At 23.5% G+C, this 19,035-nt stretch overlaps 1 protein-coding gene and 1 long non-coding RNA gene across 3 annotated transcripts; both read right to left on the minus strand.

The window, feature by feature from the left end:
- Nucleotides 1–253: 253 nt before the first annotated feature.
- Nucleotides 254–3,805, minus strand: LOC132920690 (adult enhancer factor 1-like). 2 transcript variants are annotated; one of them, XM_060983321.1, is made up of 2 exons: nucleotides 2,949–3,148; nucleotides 254–920 (listed from the first exon to the last, which is right to left on the minus strand). In XM_060983321.1, the coding sequence occupies exons 1-2, from the start codon at nucleotides 3,043–3,045 to the stop codon at nucleotides 655–657; spliced, it is 363 nt and encodes a 120-aa protein (XP_060839304.1). In that variant the 5' UTR covers nucleotides 3,046–3,148; the 3' UTR covers nucleotides 254–654. The 2 variants fall into 2 exon arrangements, with proteins under 2 accessions (XP_060839304.1, XP_060839305.1); XM_060983322.1 differs by lacking the exon at nucleotides 254–920 and adding an exon at nucleotides 2,191–2,526 and having other exon boundaries at nucleotides 2,949–3,805.
- A 3,322-nt stretch (nucleotides 3,806–7,127) lies between these two features.
- On the minus strand, nucleotides 7,128–18,216 carry LOC132920702 (uncharacterized). The gene is made up of 3 exons (XR_009660764.1): nucleotides 14,879–18,216; nucleotides 11,762–11,796; nucleotides 7,128–8,661 (listed from the first exon to the last, which is right to left on the minus strand). It is a non-coding gene; the product is annotated as an uncharacterized LOC132920702 (long non-coding RNA).
- Between the last annotated feature and the right edge of the window lie 819 nt (nucleotides 18,217–19,035).

Below are 19,035 nucleotides of genomic sequence, written 5' to 3' on the forward strand. Positions count from 1 at the left end.
AAATGGACAAATGGCCCTGTCAATTTACAAGTTGAAACAAATATAAAAAAAATTTAACTGTTTCTAAAATCATTAGTTTTTTTTTCTTGTAAGATTGATAGCTTACATGAATGTAGATTTTACCATTGCCACCTGTCAAAGACAGGTAATTCCTTTATACTATTTACCTTAATTCTTCTCCTTTAATTAATATTACTAAAAAAATTATCATGGAATAAATTAAAGGCATAAAATAAATATAAAAGCAAATAAGTACTGGAAAATAAATATAATCAACATAAACAATTAAACAAACATTTTTTTGTAGAACCATGGACATATATCAATGCCTGAATGCATAAATACTTTATATGCAACACAGGAGAGTACACATCTCTTAAAATGTCTCAGCTCATTTGCTTCATAGACTTACTCAAAGTAATGCATTTATTACTAATCATAGTATGTAACAGTTAAAATTATAAAATCAAAATAAATATATATTAGCTAATGATTTTTATTTTAAATTATTATTATAATATATTTTGAACAAAATTGAAGTATACAATTTTAATATTAATCAAAGTAGTAGTACTCTCAGGTAAATATTCTCAATGATTTCTTAAAAACTAATTAATATGTATATTTTAGATTAAAAATAAATCCATAACTTCCTCAAATAACATCTTTAAAGTCACTCTTAACTGCTATTATTATCTTGCTATTATAACCATGCACTAATCGCATATGATTTCTTAAATTATCGGGACGTTTACTCTTTTTATCGCAGAATCGACACTGAAATTGTGGTGCTTTATTACATTCATATTTTAAATGTTTGTTTAAGCAAGAAACATTTTTATAACTTTTGCCACAATTTTTAGGACATGTAACTTCTTCAAAACTGTTGACTAATGATACAGTACTTAATATACGTATTTCTGTGAACAAAAAAAAATTAATATTATAATGGTTTTATTTACAGTATTTTCAAACAAATAATTAAGCTATTCAGTCATTATATTAGAAGCACAATATATACATAAAAAGGTTAAGATTTTGGCTATCTTGTCATATGCGCTCTACCGGCAACATTATGACTGCAGTATACGATCTACCGTTTGATTGCGCTTTTCCATTTTTTTTTTTTTTTTAGAAAATATTATATTCTCGTAATAAATGGACGATGTAAAAGTGGTTTAATGACGAACAAAAATAGATAGACCGCAATCTATGGTAGAACCAATGGTGAGCATTAACTTCTTCAGTTAAATTTTGTGTTGTCTTAACTTAACTTTTTATAGTTAATTATCATTATTGTATAAGTTTATTTTAATTTTTTTTTGTCACGTGGAACCAACAGACAAAACTTATTCTTTCAATTTTGGTTATTTATTTTTCTAATAATATAATATCATCAATTCGTTAATATATATTATAAAATATAATAAGTCTAACTAAGATAGTAAAACTACTAATTAGTAAAGCTACTAATATCTTCTCGAGACACTAATAAGTTTTAACTAGGTATCATACCTATCTTAATTAGTTAAATGTTATTAAAACCTTATCATCATCCTTATTTTTGTTGGGGGGAAGGGGGGTTAAGGGTGTTGAATGATTGGGGATAAAAGTATTTTAATATTATTGATTTAAATACATTAGCATCTGATTACAACAATTAACATGTGACTATTTTTGTATAAAAATTGTATTATTTTTTTGCGGTTCAGCTGAAATTATTAATCTTAAATTATGTATAGATGTAGCCTATAAGCTTCTGGTAACAATGTAGTATGTACTATAATAATAATTTTAACATTTTTAAGTATTATGTTTACACAGTGCTAAGCAATTGGTAAATGTTTATACAAATCAAAATACTAGGGTAATTTATGACATGAATATTATGACTTGAAAAAAAATTTTTTTTTTTACTGAGTTCAGTTAATTTTATTTTCTATCTTAACTTTTAACCTATCTAGTTAATTTTTTTTTTGTTAACTTAACTTTAACTGAAATCAATTTAATTGAATAACTTAACTAGCCACAATTAATTATTTCTATTAGCTTGCCCACATTTGGGTAGAACGGATACGACAAGATAGCCAAGATTTTTAAATTAAGTTTAAATATATTTTTGTTTGAAACAAACAACCAAAGACCAAAGTATTTCATAACATTTAACATTAATAAAATATTAATTCGGTATAATAATAAGATAAAGTTTATTTCATGGCAAAACAGTTAAAATCATTTTAAATATACGGCATAATAGATATTCAATAATTAATAAATATAAATTTATAAATAAACAATTTATATAATATACTGTCATCATTTACATGACACAGTTATGTATTCTAATCATATGTATCTTGTGATTGATACGTTGCTTGAAAGGCTTGCGGCAAATAACACATTGGAATTTAGGATTCACTCCACATTCATACTTCAAGTGTCTCGCTACACTGCCTTTATGCTTATACTTACGACCGCATCTGTTGGGGCAATGAATTTCTTCTTCTCCATTAACCAAATGAGTACCTATAATAGTGTAACAAACAAAAACCCATGTCTATCAGCTAAAAATTTACACTGATAACAATAAGCAACAACAAAGCTCCCATAAATGCAAACAAATAAAAATAAAGCTCTGTTATAAAGTAGCTTAGATATACTATTTATTTAAAACTAAACATTAATTATTTATTTACACATTTTAAATATAATTTAAATTACAACTATTTCTTAATATTAAAATAGGCTTAAACAATAAAGAAGATACATTTCTTTTTGAATTATATACTGATAATAATTAGGCAATATATATATATAACAAAATATATCATTATTATTAATTATTGTAATATTTAAATATTAAAACTAGAATATGAAAAGAATTGAAAATCTTTACGAGAATATACTTAAAGAACTTGAGTAAAATTTGAATTCAAGTTGTTACATACCATTTAAAAATGACAAATCTTGTATAGCATACTTTTTGAATGTTTCATCTTTACCACTTTTTACGGGCAATAAGAATATATCATAAAATGCTTTCATTTAACAAAATATTAAAACATTATAAATTAAAATATGTTTTTACTGTATAGATACTGTTCATGTTTGTTCCAAGTAAATAGGTTCACCTAGAAGTAAAACAATTATAACAATTAATAGGAATAATATTAAAAGTATAAGTACCTTATATCTAAATACTACAATTTTTAAACTTAACACGAGTAATATTTTAAAGTTTTCAGATTAGCACATGAAATTGATTGTTCTTTATTCATTCATGATTATTATTTCATTTTAATATGCTAAAAATTTAAGTAACTTATTTTTTGTCACACACACTTAAACCAAAAGTTTAATCTTTTAACTCTTTTCATTCAAAGGACAGTACACTTTTTTTTTAACAACCGACGGTTAAATGAAAAACTCAGAATGCAGCGAGTAGAAAAATTGAAGCACCCACTAAACAGCAGTCAGATGGTTACAATCCAAATCAGATTAATAAACATGAAAATATCAATACATTTTAATTTTAAGTAACCAATCCCACACATTCCCATATTTGCTTCCCAATATATTACAATACTTTTATAGTATAGAATCGTATTATAATGAATTTTTATTATTATAATTATTATTTTTAATTTAATTAAATATAAAATTTATACTGAATAGCATGGGATAATCTTTAATAATTGTGTTATACTAATATTAAATAAATATTAAGCAAATAATATTTAATTCAACATCTAAATTTTTTAGCTTATTATTCAAATAATAATGCAATGTTATATCACATTTTAAAGGTAAAACAAATTATTAAACAATTCAAAAGTATAATGTATTCAACTTAATATTATTAACATATTGACGTTTTACTAAAATGGAAAAAAATAATGTAAGAACTTTACATAATTATTTATTATAAAATATATACAAATTTCTATTTTCTATACTTATTTATTATAAAAGGAAAAAAATATAAAATTCACTTATTAGAATACCTCATCTCGCATCATTATTCTATGATATATAAATTTAAATTTGTACTTCCACATAATGTAAACTTAATACTTAATTTATATATACATATCAAAACAACATAGCATTATATATATTTTTAGTACCAGTATATTATGTATCTAAAATCATATATATTTAATACATAAAATACTTTTTATTTTATATTTATTTAATTATATTATATAATATATTAGGATATATACAATAAACACTGAGTTTAATGAATAATCTGAGCACTTACAATATCACATGTAAAAATTGTATATTTATATAATTTTTTACACACAATTAAAAAATTAACATAACATATATATAAAAACTGTCTATTAAGCAATTTAAATACAAATTGAATGATTAGAAGATACTTATACTTTTAGTCATTTGTATTTTATAACAATACAACTGCAACAATCATATAGCTATGATTACACTATTACAAAAAGAATTGTTTTTAACAATAACAATATCATAGACAATAAATTATGTTAACATGCTGCTTCAATGATTGCTATAACTACTATTGCATTCTTTGGGTTTGTGACATAAAATGTTAATATAATAAGTAAAAATAAATACATAGATTATTACATGATACCTAATGCCATGAAAACAAATTAATAATTTTAAACAAACCAATTAAAACAATATTTTTAATAAGTACACAAAATATATTTTATTATATTAGAATAAAACAATATTATTAATTGATAAATAAATGAATAATTAAATACAGTTTATATTATGATTATAATAAAATTTAAAATATAAATTTTGTTATATAAAAAAAAATGTTTAAGTGAGTATGTTTAAATAATTTATTCTAGTATATAAGTATATATTATCCTTTATATGTTCTAATGTTTTTTAATAATTATTTCTTATTAAAAGAATTTAGTTTTTTGTTTAATTTATAATTAAAAAGTAAAATGATTTTTTTATACCTAAGTACACTATTTGTATTTGTAATCATGGAGTACACGGATGTTTTGTATTGTATGCCATTTAATGTGTTGAAATTTTAAAAATATATTTTGTTTCATACAAAAATTTTTCAATTGAACTAAATATTTGACAGTATATTATATTCATGAGATTGGTATATTTCAATATACTAACAAGTGATAAACATTAACTAATGTATTTAATTTTTAGTCATAATTTAAAGACTATAAGGAATCAGCCTTCGAGTTATGACATAAAATAGAAATTATATGAAATACAACTATGTCAATAAGTAAAAATAATAAGACAATAATTGACATAAATAAACTATTAAACTGTTTAACTAAAAGTACATTAGTTGATATGTTTAATACAAAAATAATTTCATATTTTACATAATTATTAACTTTTGAGTGACAAATATTTTTTCACATTTTATAGAAAATTAAACAAATGTAAGAAAATGAGATCTTTTTGAACTTGAACTATACAAAAAAACCTGGATTTGTCCATAACCAATTTTAAAAATGTAATAATACTTATAATTAATAATTTAAACAATGTTTTTGTTCAAGAATGTATCTCTTCTATGCCTAAAAATGTACTTTTTAATTTTATCGTCAAATTTTCAATTCACCAATTTATTTATAATTATATTACTTTTGTTGTTTAAAATTTTTGTCAACACCATGTATTGACATTAAATGCATCTTAAATGTTTCTGGTTGCTTATATGTTTTACCACATATGGGGCATTTGAATTGTGGCTCAATACCACATTCATACTTTAGATGTCGTACCAAACCCTTTTTGTATTTGTATTTTCGAGAACATTGTCTTGGGCAGTAAAACATTCCATCAATATATCGTAGTATTTCAATTCCTGAAACATGTGAATTGCCCACAAGCATAAAATAAAATATTTGTTAGAATATGCATTAAGTTCATGCAAACATTCAATAACTATAAGCTGAGACTAATGAAGTAATGGGAAAGCAAACTGACTATAAAAAACTAATAACACTATAAAATATTCATTATTTTAAATTTTTTTATTTATTTTTCTCATGATTAATATAACATTTAATAGCAATTAAAAATATAAACATACATAATAACAATATTTGAACTTTATTGTTATAATATAACATAATACATTATTAGTTATTTAATTGAAAGTTCTTGATAATTTATATGAATATAAATAAAAATAACTTTATTAAAACGTTGTAATATTATTATAATTATAATTATAATTATAATAATTGTTACTTCTAAAAACTAAATCCATTTGTAAATACTTTTAACATTTCTTAAGTACATAATTTAAAAGTTATAAGTCTATAAGTTATTAAACAATGTAAGATGTATCATAAATTATTTTATAAATTATATAAAACATAATAACATTAAATTCAATTAGATTTATATACTACAGGCAAAGTAGACTATCAGGCAATGCCTAGTGTTTTTGGGCAATCCATTAAAACAGAGTTTCTCAAAGTGTGGTCCGCGGAGCTAACCCAAACCCAACCCAACCCAAATATAGGTTGCTGTTAATAAACGTTATTTTGTGTTTGAAAGCACTTTCTATAATCTATATTATATCTATATAATATAAAAATAAAATAATGATGAGCAAAAAAAAAATGTACGCCTGGAACCCAACCCAACCAAACTGGGGGTCCTCGAAGACTGTAGGTCTTTAGGTAGGGGTCCGTGATTCATTTGACTTTGAGAACCTCTGCATTAAAAATACAATTTTAGTCAGACAGCCGTCTACTATATTATCGACTTATCAATAAATCGGTTTTACCTTTTAATATATTGTACAACAATTATTATCTTGATCATTGAGTCATATCTAACATATGAGTTGCTAATACTTTTAATTATTATTTAAATACAGCACAGTCAATAGTTGATAGTCGTGTATATTGTATTAATATCAGTGCTGTAAAGAATACTTTTAAAAAGTATTTGAGTAAATACACAAATACATTTATTTTCAAGTATTTAAGATATTACTCAAATACTCTAACTGTATAGTATTTCAAATACTACTCAAATACTTTTTTAAAGTATTTGGAATACTTTTCAAATACTTTTGGTATTTTAAAGATTTAAAGTAGGTTTGTAATTAATGTAATATAGACAAATAGTAAATTTATCATCATTTTTATTTAATTAATTTATTAAATAAATGTTTATTACACTTTAAAAACATTATGTTTTCAAAATTGTCATCACTTATACTGGTTCTCTTTTTGGTCATGGTTGCTCTATCCACACTAAATACTCACTCAACTGAAGCGCTACTAAATGCTGAGTATTGAATTTAATAAAAATCTATTTTAATTATGTTAATGTTAATATTAAATAAAAATACTAAAAATAAGTGAATAATACCTACATACAATTATAAAAATTAAAAACTCAGTAGTAATTCTTACTTTTGTAATTGTTGGTTAAAGATATGAACTGTCTATATCTTTAGACAGTGATGTTCCCAAATATTGATCTATTTCTTTATTTAAAACAGTGTCATAGCTATCATCACAAGTTTAAGACCAAAACTGAAAAAATGTAGAAGAAGGATTTCAACATTATTTTCAACAGTTTCTATCTCAAATGTATTATGATCATCTTATCTAATAAAACTATTATTCAACTATTGTAGCAACTATAGCACGTAATAATATTTTCCAAACCAAATATTTCTAATACAAATAAAATTTATGAAAAAAAAAACCAAAAATATTCAATACAAGTAAAAAGTATTTAAAATACTTCATGCTGAAAGTATTTAAAAAGTTATTCAATATTTAAAAAAATATTTAAATACTTTTACTCAAATACTTCACAGCAATGGTTAATATATAGTGTTTTCTCTACCAGTTTACTACATTCAATGAAAAATTAGTAACTGTAGAGGATGTGCCATGATCTAACTATTACATTAAGAGAAACAACAAAGAAATATTCAAATTTAAGATAATAGGTTATGTTTGATGTAATTAAAAAATGTTCAAATAGAAAATATAAATGTAGGATGGCAGGAAAAGAATGTAACTCATTATATATATATATATACATATAAATAATTAAATTCTATAATAGCTTATTTAATAATAGATACAATCTATAGACTAAAAAAATATAAATACACTTACCTATATTTTCTTTTTTCAATAAAATAAATACAAAAATGTAATCTTTTATTTTGATATAATATATTGAATTTTTATTTTAAAAAAATATTATACTGCATAAAAGATATAAAAATTAAAAATAAAAACACTGATAATAATAAAAAAATCTATATAATAATGTTATAAGATATAAGTTTAACTTATTTAACACCACGTACTAAAGTGTATTTGACTAAATGATAAGTATTTTAAATAATACATATAACTATAAATTATAAAATATAAAAATATCATAGCAACATCTACTTTCCATAAAACATCTTGCATATACTTCCTAGTTAACTCAACTAAGTTTTTGAAGAAAAATTGTTTCAAAACTTAAAATTTAAAATTTTTAAATATAAAATTATAAAATATATATTTCGTGAATAATAAATATTTAATAATATATTAATAGCTAAATATATAATTTGAAAAAATATTTTCTTGTCTCTCGCCTTACCTTTAACTCCAAACTTGAAAATGTTCAAAAATCAATTGAGATCTGAAATAATTAATTAATCTACTGAACAAAATGTATGTATGCGAAATTTAATAAACAGTATCTTTTACTTAAGGATGAAATCAAATTAGATAATTTAGAATAAAAATACATAAATATAAATAATTATAATATTGTTGGGATTCAAGAATAATTGAATTTAGCTTTATTCAGTAAATAATAACATTAATTACCGATTTGGGAATGGCAAGAGAACTGCATAAAAATGTTCATTACAAATATAACTAGATAACATTATATGCTATTGATAGTTTTTTTTAATAATGATTTTAGTTAATTATTTTTAACATATTATATGTACATTAGTTAAATGTCAAAAGGTACAACAAAACACATATTAATTATAAAATGTAGCATTTGTTAGTAAAACATTTGTTTGCATAATATAGATTAATGGAAGATGAAAAGATGTAGTACATATTTTGTATATCAAAAATTTAAAAATTAAGAAAAACCTAATTAAAAAAAAATATAATAATATTTATATAAAAAATATAAAATATATATTATTCCATAATCAACTACTTTAACCTTTAGGATTGAATATTTTGTTATACTTCCATACCAAAATGTGTACTTTGGTAGTATAAGTATTTTAGAATAAATCCAATAAAAAAAAAAAAACAACTTCTATAATTAAACCTACCTAGAATTGAAAAAGCCAATATAATTTTAAACAATCTTTGTAAAATTATTATATAATAGCCAGACTGGATACAGAAACTGGGTATAGAACATTTATCCCTATTTCCAACCTTAGAACCTGATAATCGTGTAATAAAATTAATCAGAAAACAGTGATCATTTTCTGAATAATTCAACAGTGTGTTTGATAAGACCATGTCAGCTTAAATTTTTAAAATTATTGTATTATTTTAGAAATTCATATTTAAAATTATTTTTTTTTAAGTTAAATATGAAATAATATAATACAATTTAATCAGCTATATTTCAATCACATAATGTATAATCTATATAATAACTTAACATAACTGACAAAAAAAATATGTAATATTTACCTTGTTGATTTTGAATAACTTCTGAGAGACAAGAAAATATATATTTTCTAATTTTATAAAATTAGTTATGCTTGTGCATGTCATATTTCATACCATTTTTCATTTTAATACATCCATATTATACTATAGTATTCGGCTATGTCATACTCTATACTGTAGTATAATATGTACATAAGTAACTTTTTAATTTTTTTAAATAAATAAACTATTGACTACATTTATACTAGTCACTAAATAATGTTTTAATACATTTTAATATTTTTGTGATTTCCATTTTACTTGGATAACGTTTTTAAACATGAAAGATATGCATATATGTTACCACAAATCAATAAAATGTAAGCAATGAAGTAATTAAAAGGACGATACATCAGAATATGTGGTTTTCATCTTAGAAACATACAACATAGCAAATTTACATTTGGTAGAACTAATTATGTGTTGTTAGGTTTAATATTAAGAGTGAATTGAATAATTAGATTTTTTGGATATTTTAATTTAACCATTTTCAATTTGTAGTATTTTATTAGATACTCATATCTTAGTTTAACATTTTAACATTATAATATGTAAAATAAGCCAATACTTAATTACTGATAATGTTCTTACCTTTAACCTTGATAAGTCAATTTATTTTGATAGTAAATCTAACAACACAAAAGTTTCTACTGAACATACATTTTTGCTTAAATGTAGATTTATAAGATAGAGATAAATATGGTATAACATAGATTTTATAATTAAAACAATTTTTTTTTTTTGCATCGTTATGTAGTGTTATGTCATTTTTAAATATATTTCATACGCAAAAATCACTATATGTCGCATTACTACGTAGGGACATTTTTTGTGAAACACATTATAGTCAATCTTAATAATTTAACTCTATTAATGATGTTAAGTCTATAATGTAAGTGCCTGAATAATTTAGTCATCATCTAAGATAATATACAATAACATATTATGCATATCTGAGGATTAATTATTAAAAAAGTACTTTTTTGACTAGTATAAATGTGGTATGTACATGGAGAATTGAACTATTCATCATAAATTACCTCATCTAGTGGTTTTCAACCTGTGCGCCGCGGCTCCCGTGGGCATTGTCGTATATTATCAAAGGAGCCGCGTCCACAGTAAAAACTAAAAATGTTTTCTATTTTTGTTGTGCTTTTTATCATTATAATTATTCATATGAGAGTCGTATATTTGACTTCAATATCAAAAGGAACTATGGAAATAAAAAGGTTGAAAACCACTGACTTAATCCATTTACCAGTGGTGTACCTACTACATAAATAAGATAGTATAATCCTCAGTATAATAACATATTTTCAAAAAAGATGAGTTTTATATATAGTAAATTATATATACAGTAGGGTCTTGATAATTCTAAAGACATAGTAATTCAAATTATTGCATAGCTATTATTGATACATATGTATGTGTATCATAATAATAATATTTCTCGGTAGAAAAATTTATCGATTACGTTTATATATCACACATTGAAAAGCTTCAAAGAACTAATGTTGCTTAGACGTTTGCAGGACAAGGTATTTAATCACCAAATAGGAACCATCAGTGTACAAAAAAAAAATAAAATAAATATTATAAATGATAAGGTTCATATTATATAATATATATATTAACTGACTGTACACCTACTACATACATAATTATAAACATTTTTTGTGTTCATTATATTTATAAATTTGTACATGATTAATATAGATAAAAATAAATTTCATAGTTTAAATTACAATAAAATTGATTTTTTTCTTAAGACATAACGCCCATAGGTAATCCGAATAAATCGGTAATCTGGACAACCCCTTTCCCCAATCGGATTATTGAGACCTACTGTATTTCTTTATCATAAATTATACATTACAGTTAGATTGTATCGAGGATTGTATAATAAAAAATGAAAATATTGAAAAAATTATTAACATTTTATATCTCAAATACGAGGACCTACATAATATCTAGCAAATTTTTAGCAAATTATCAGTGTACACCACTGGTTTACTGGAAATTTTCTTTAACATAAATAACCTTACCTTATTTGCAACTGCAATTGAATACAGGACTTTACCTGTAAAATAATTATATAAATATAAATATATATTATAAATATAACTTCTTGTACAAGTTAATAAGTATTATTTTAAATAACATCAATTAATACAAACATTCAAATTAGTTAAAATAGTACATGTTTTTAATTTATACCAATAATATTTATAAATGAGAGAAAATTTTCAATAGCTTTAGCATCAGGACTATTTTAATCAAGGTTTTAAATTATGTGCTATTGAATTTAAAATGGTTTAAAGCACAGTGATAATTCATTATCTAATCTAACACACAACAGTAAATCAGCAAAAATAAATTTTAGGACATTTATTGCTGGTTGTTACATATTTTAGAGTAACTCCAGCATTTAATGAAATAGTCAGTTATCACTAGGGCTCAAAAGTTGTTGCATTTGCATGTTTTTTTGAACCATTAGATTTATTGCTAAGTGAGCTAAAAATTTGTTCTAAAACACTACAAAAAACATATCAAAAGTTTATAGTGTATATTTTTAGATTTTAGAGCATATTTCATAATTTTACAATTTTTAGAGAATATTTTATAATTTATGAAGATTTACTATGAAAATTTGTAAATAAAAAAATAAATACATTAATATTGAGAGATATTATTAGATATTCTTGTATCGTATTTTTTTATTTTTTTTAAATTATGATTGAAAATTAAAAATCAGAATTATTTTTATTGTTTTGCTTTTTCATGTTTATAATATTTTATAAAATATTTCTGCAAATAATAATTTTGTGTAAAAAATAAAATATAAGTGCATATTTGTACTTTTTTATGCCCATAAGTGCATATTTTTAGAGCATATTTAGTACTTTTTTAGTGCATTAAGTTCCGAGCCCTAGTTATCACTAATTAGGACTCTGAATTTGTAATAAAACAAACTTTTTTTACGCATAATTGTAAAACAAAAGCTTTTTTAACAAAATGTTTAATTTGTTGAATTTTAAAACTTATTTTATATTTTAAACTGCATATCTAGGGATATGAAAGTTTTATATTGTATTAAATTCCCAGTTCTAATAATAATATTATAATTTATTAGGTGCTTATTTATATGATATTAATCAATTAATAATTGGCAACAAAACAAAGAGTAATTGTTATAATGTATTCATCCAATTATCCAGATTCATTGACAAGCATAAAGTCGCTCTTCACAGAGTTCCTAAAGTTACACCTAAACACACAACTAAATAGCCCTCAAAAAACCCTAATGAATATCTTAGTAAATTTCACTTTACTCACAACATAGTATGAAGCCAAGTGAACTATTATTTATAAAAATATTTTTGAGTAATTTCCTACATAAGTTCCAGTCGATAATCAGTAGAAAACAACATAGGTGCAACTAGACCTCTTAAACGTGGGGTGCTAAAAAATTGTTGACAGTTTATAAATTGATGGTATTTCACTTAAATAATAATTGTTACATATAAAAAACAAGAGGTGCTAAATTTTAACTTAGGGGTGCTAAAAACCCTTTTTTACCCCCCTAGTTACACCACTGGAAAACTCTAGAAAGCTCAAATTAATACAAAACATTTTTTTAAATCAGGAGTATAACATTTAAATAATTGTTCAATTCTGAATACAGTAGAACCTCGATTATTTGGGTTAACGGTGAGGAGCGTCACACGGATAAATAAAATATATGGTTAGTCAAAACTTTTCATTTATTTATTTAACAATAGGAACGAGTAGGCGTATGTTGTAGTCACATTTCAAACTTTGTCATATACTCATAAGTAATAATAGTATTAAAATTTGTAATATTTATGCAAGAATTCAAATTATATTTAATAATTCATGTATTAAATAAAGATTTAATTAATTATAAATTTTATTTATTTATTTTTTTTAAATTTATAACATTTTGAAGTAATAATACATACCTACTAAACAGTTAGTATTTTTATTTTAAAAGTAAGTCTATAAGTTTTTTTTGTATAAATGTATGATTAACAAATGGTCTACTGTGTATTATTTAAAAAAAAAAACGCGCGCCTATTTCTTTACTTTTGATATGTACAAAGATTGATATTCTACTGTACATCAATATTGGGAATTATTATATATTATGGAGATACCTAAATGTATAAATAATACTTAGGAGTTTACTTCAACTTGTACTTCAGAAGTGTAATATTGAAAATGACCAAAAAAGGTTAAAGTACAAAAGAATACTTTATTTTAACACAATTCAGTATGTTTCAGTAATAAGATTTATTTTTGCTTAGGCTGAAGAGCAAACTTCTACAATATGGCAAGACAGAAACTTAAAAATAAACAAAAATATTTCCAAATACTGAAATAATTATTTGGGGATGTCTGTGTTCTCAATATTAAGGTAAAAAACAAGGAAAAATTGGAGTATGAGGGAAAAATCATTGATATAGATGAAAATGTATTTTCTAAGCAGAAAAATAATACAAATAGAATACTCCAAGAACAATGGATTATGACTATTCACGACTATATTATGAAACTAGAGAATATTTTCTGATACTGGTTCATAATCAAAGCATCATGACCCTTCAATACAATATTATTAAACATATAAGTTTTTCTATAATTATTAATAAATATCTAAAATAATTAATTTTAAAAGCATGATATATTTTCGTTGAATCATGTCCAATTATTTTTTTATATTCATGCTCAATAAAAATATTATTTGCGGAACAAGTTAGATGTATAACATAATTTAAATACTCAATAGGTACCTATGTTTTTATACAAATATGACATTTATTATAGAGGTACCTACCAAATTAAATTATTTAAAATTTTTATACACGATAGCCACAAATGGTATATAAAATACTCAATATACAAAATCCATAATTTTTTAACTGTATGTGCATAAACTTCCTAACTGCGGGATTTTAATTAAGTCTTAACATTAAAAGAACAATTCAATTAAAAAATAATCATCAATGCATATCTACAAACTACTTGGATATCATTGGTACTATGATACTATATGCATATATATAGTATCTATATAAAAGTATTAAATATTATAATTATCATTGTACTTATTTAATATTGAGAAATAGTTTATATCTTACCAGTAGTTCTAAGAGTAGATATCCTGATAATTCACAGCAAACATAAAACAACAGCCAACTAATTTTCATAAAATTATCACTTTTAAAAACACTTGAGTTATTTTATAAATTACAAATATATAAATATCCAACTAAAAAAACACTGTATACTAATTCAAAAACTTACTTTATTACAAATTTATAATACTTTTAAGTCATTAAGTAGAAAAAATAATGAATCCGTGAGTAATTTTAATAATATAAACAAATTAAATAGGTAGTTAACATGAAATATTAAGTAAGTATTATAAGATTTATTAAAATATTTGGTATACAACAAAACATATTATTTTTCAAATAAATATTAAAATACATATGAGTATATGACTACAAATAATAGTTAAGCTAAAAGTTAAATAAAATAATTATTTTTTTTTTTTTTATTATTATAGATGTTATGGTGGCCATAAGCCTGTAAGTAATTGAAAATAATAATGACTATTTATTTTTAAGGTGGCTTACAACATTTTTGGGATAATATTGTTTTAATAACTCATGTCTTGAAAAAGTTCTTTATTATTATTATTATTAATGATTTTGAACATTAACGTATTAGGTAATGTGCCGAAAACTAACTTGAGTAAAATATATTTTAATACCCATTTTCATCTTTTTCATTGATTATTAATAGTTTGTTCATCTATAATTTAGTAATCACATACAAGTATGCATATTATAACAAAATTAACACATACCAACAAATGGTAAGATAAAATAAATTAATGGTTAGATTGAGTAGAAATTTGTCGTCATGGATAATAAGATTTAATAAACTATTCTAGACTATAGATAGGTAGGTATGCACTTTAATTTTAAATAAGAAACAAAACTGATAAAATAATAATACCTACACAATATACTAAAACCATATAGGTACTTGAAAAATCTGATTTAACTTTTGACAATGCTATCAAATATATCACAACAAATGAAATGTTTTAAAATTAATATATTATACTTATTTCAATGAAATAACACATTTAAATTATCCAAATTTACAATTGTTAATAACAACTATTAATTTTGTGATTTACCTTAAACTTCTGTTCTTATATTGTAGATTTAAAATAATTTAAAAGCATATTTACTTAATTCTAATTGAATTAAAACATGGATTATATTAACAAGCATTATCAATTATCATACAACTAAGTATTACTTTAAAGGAGATTTGCTAACGACGCTTAACTTTTTAGAATGGATACAAACCAAAATTAATTTTATAAGTATTATTTTAATTGGATATTTATAATCTTAGTTTTTAGTAATGTATGCATCATTTAATTATAAATAGTTGTTAATATTCACTTAGCACTATAAAGCTAAAAAAAAAATACACAATATATATGTAAACAATCACTTCACTCAATTATTTAAACAGTCAATTTTCAATAATTCAACAATTGCAAAACGAATTGTGAATATTTAAAAATTTAAAATTGCAACTACGCGTTCACATGTCGAATGGCTGAAACAAAATTTTGCACTATAAAATGATAGAAAACGAAAAATAACAGGACAAAATCGAAAAATTAGTACTAAACTCAAACATAATGATAACAACGGATCACCATTCACATTCACCATAGAATATTGTTGATAATTTAAACGTGAGGTTATGTTATTATCTCCAACCTCTTAGAAATGGCGCCGAAATAAAAACAAATTACGCATAATTTAAATGTATTACCTTTTGCATATTTTAATACTAAAAAAATAATTAAAAAATTAACCAGGGTTGTTTGATGTTTCAAAATCATTATTTTATTTAATACATCGACGTTTACGTTCTGCACATATTTATTATTATTATTATTATTATTATATTTTATTAACCACATCAGTATTTCATTTCATACCTGCATTCGACTCATTCGAGTAGGTACTTGATAGTTGATTTAGACGATTCCAAACCCAAAGCATCAAAAACAATTATACGAAATAATACGCTCATAAATTTTAACATTTAGCAACATTTTTACTGTCTATTTTTGGTTATTTTTCTTTATTAAGGAAGAAATTAGTGTATCAATCATCGATGCATAGATGTAGTATCGGTTTTATATCAAGTGTACGAACCTTCAAGAAGTACGATGGCCCGCTTTGAAATCTTGATTTAACACACAAATTTAAATTTTTATTTTCAAATATTATTACAAAAATAATTTAAAAAATATAATATGTGTAATGCTATAGGGTCTGGTTTTTGTATATCATACGTATTACACTTTACGTACAGACGTACAATTACACAGACATAATTGTAGATATAGTAGGCTGTTTACGAATTAGGTACGTTTTATATTTATATTTTTCGCGGAAATGATTATATAGTTATCATAGTATAAAATATAAATAGATAATTAGACAACTCTGAAAAATGACCATAAAATTTGGGCTATGTGCATGTGTTGAATCGCGGAGTCCGGACTCCGGGCCAAAAAAATCAGGCCGTGAGCACCAGACCAGTGTGTTGCTCCCTCCTCACACCATTTGTGTCACTAATTCACTATCGTATGACTGCCACGATAATACGATATATCTTCTCTACATCGTGGAATGTGCCTACCTTAATATATTATATATATTATGTTGGACTTCTTTTAGACCGCCCTGTAAAAAGACTCCGCCACTGTATCTTACCATGTAAACAAATATTGCAGGCCAATTATATTACTTTAAATTTTTAATGAAGATAATTTTTAAAATTGTATACTATATTGTCTATTGATCATCATCACACTTTTCTTCCATATATTAGCCCTCCCCTCCGGTCTGTATTAAGTAATTATACATGTGGAACGCAGTTTTTAAATCGTTGGATTGAGCTCCTCTACTTATTTTTTCCCAATTCGAGCATTATATATTATGTAACTTTTAAAAACAGTAACAATAACAAATAACTTGTCTTTTCGGTTTCCCATTATAGATTTATAAATTAAAAAGCAATGCCTACACAAATAGTAGGTACATACAATATTGAAACAACGTAATGAAAGTGCTATCGAGTATAAACTATTAACTACCAAAATCATACAATATTCATAATCATTTATTGTGCTAATCACACCTATGGTATTAATCGAAACCATTGTATACCAGGAATCAATTATAGAAAATTTTTCTACAACATTATTATTGGAATGTTTGAAATTTGGAATATTTGTATGGCCAGCCACATCGGATGCAAAGTTGAAAGTATAACAAAAAAATGACTTGGGTATTAAGTATTAAGTAATAATTACTACTAGATAAGTCCTAGTAGTTTTTTAGCAATAGATAGAATACAAAAGCAAAATACAATAAAGTAGAAAATACCCAAATAAAAACTCATTTAAAAAAACTTGTAAACTAAAATAAGCATAAAAAAATCACTTTCAAATTTCATACTTGAAATCAAATACATAAATTTACATGGTAGGTATCATAGACTTATAATATTATAAGTCTATGGTAGGTATGCAGCTACATTAAACGTGATAAAAAAATATAAGTACCTAACTATAATAATATATTAATATGTTCATATAGTTCATGGAAGTAGACAAGTAGTTTTTAAGTCCAGGTGACATTGACATTAACATACCTATTACATTATAAAATATAAGATATAATTACCTACATTATATTTCATATATTACTACAATTGTAGACGTAGTAACCCGTATCAAAACTATTTTTTTTTTTTTTTTTTTTTTTTTTCGTATGTAGTTCGGGAGTAAGCCCGGCGCCTGATTGGCAGAATTTTTAATGGGGCACCCGTAGGTTTCTGCCATGCCCCGGGGTGGGGGGATGGCAGCACTTGTTCTCCGGACACCGTGACTTACCCGGAGAAAAATGCCGCCCAGTGGCCGAGGATCGAACCGGATCCGGCTGCTCCGCAGCCGACGAATTAGACCGCTCAGCCACCCCGTCCCCGAAAAACTATGATTTTTATATACTGTGAATTTGGGGGGGGGTCTGTTTTTATATTCACTTATCAACTAACAATTTCTAATTATTTAGTTTTTACTATAATTTCAAATAAAACTACAGGAACATTATATCATCATTAAGAGTCATTGGAAAAATTAAGGAAATTACTGATGTACCTATATATTATTAAAATTGAAGTCAAC

Source organism: Rhopalosiphum padi, chromosome 2 (assembly GCF_020882245.1).
Source record: "Rhopalosiphum padi isolate XX-2018 chromosome 2, ASM2088224v1, whole genome shotgun sequence".
In the NCBI taxonomy this organism is placed as follows: domain Eukaryota; kingdom Metazoa; phylum Arthropoda; class Insecta; order Hemiptera; family Aphididae; genus Rhopalosiphum; species Rhopalosiphum padi.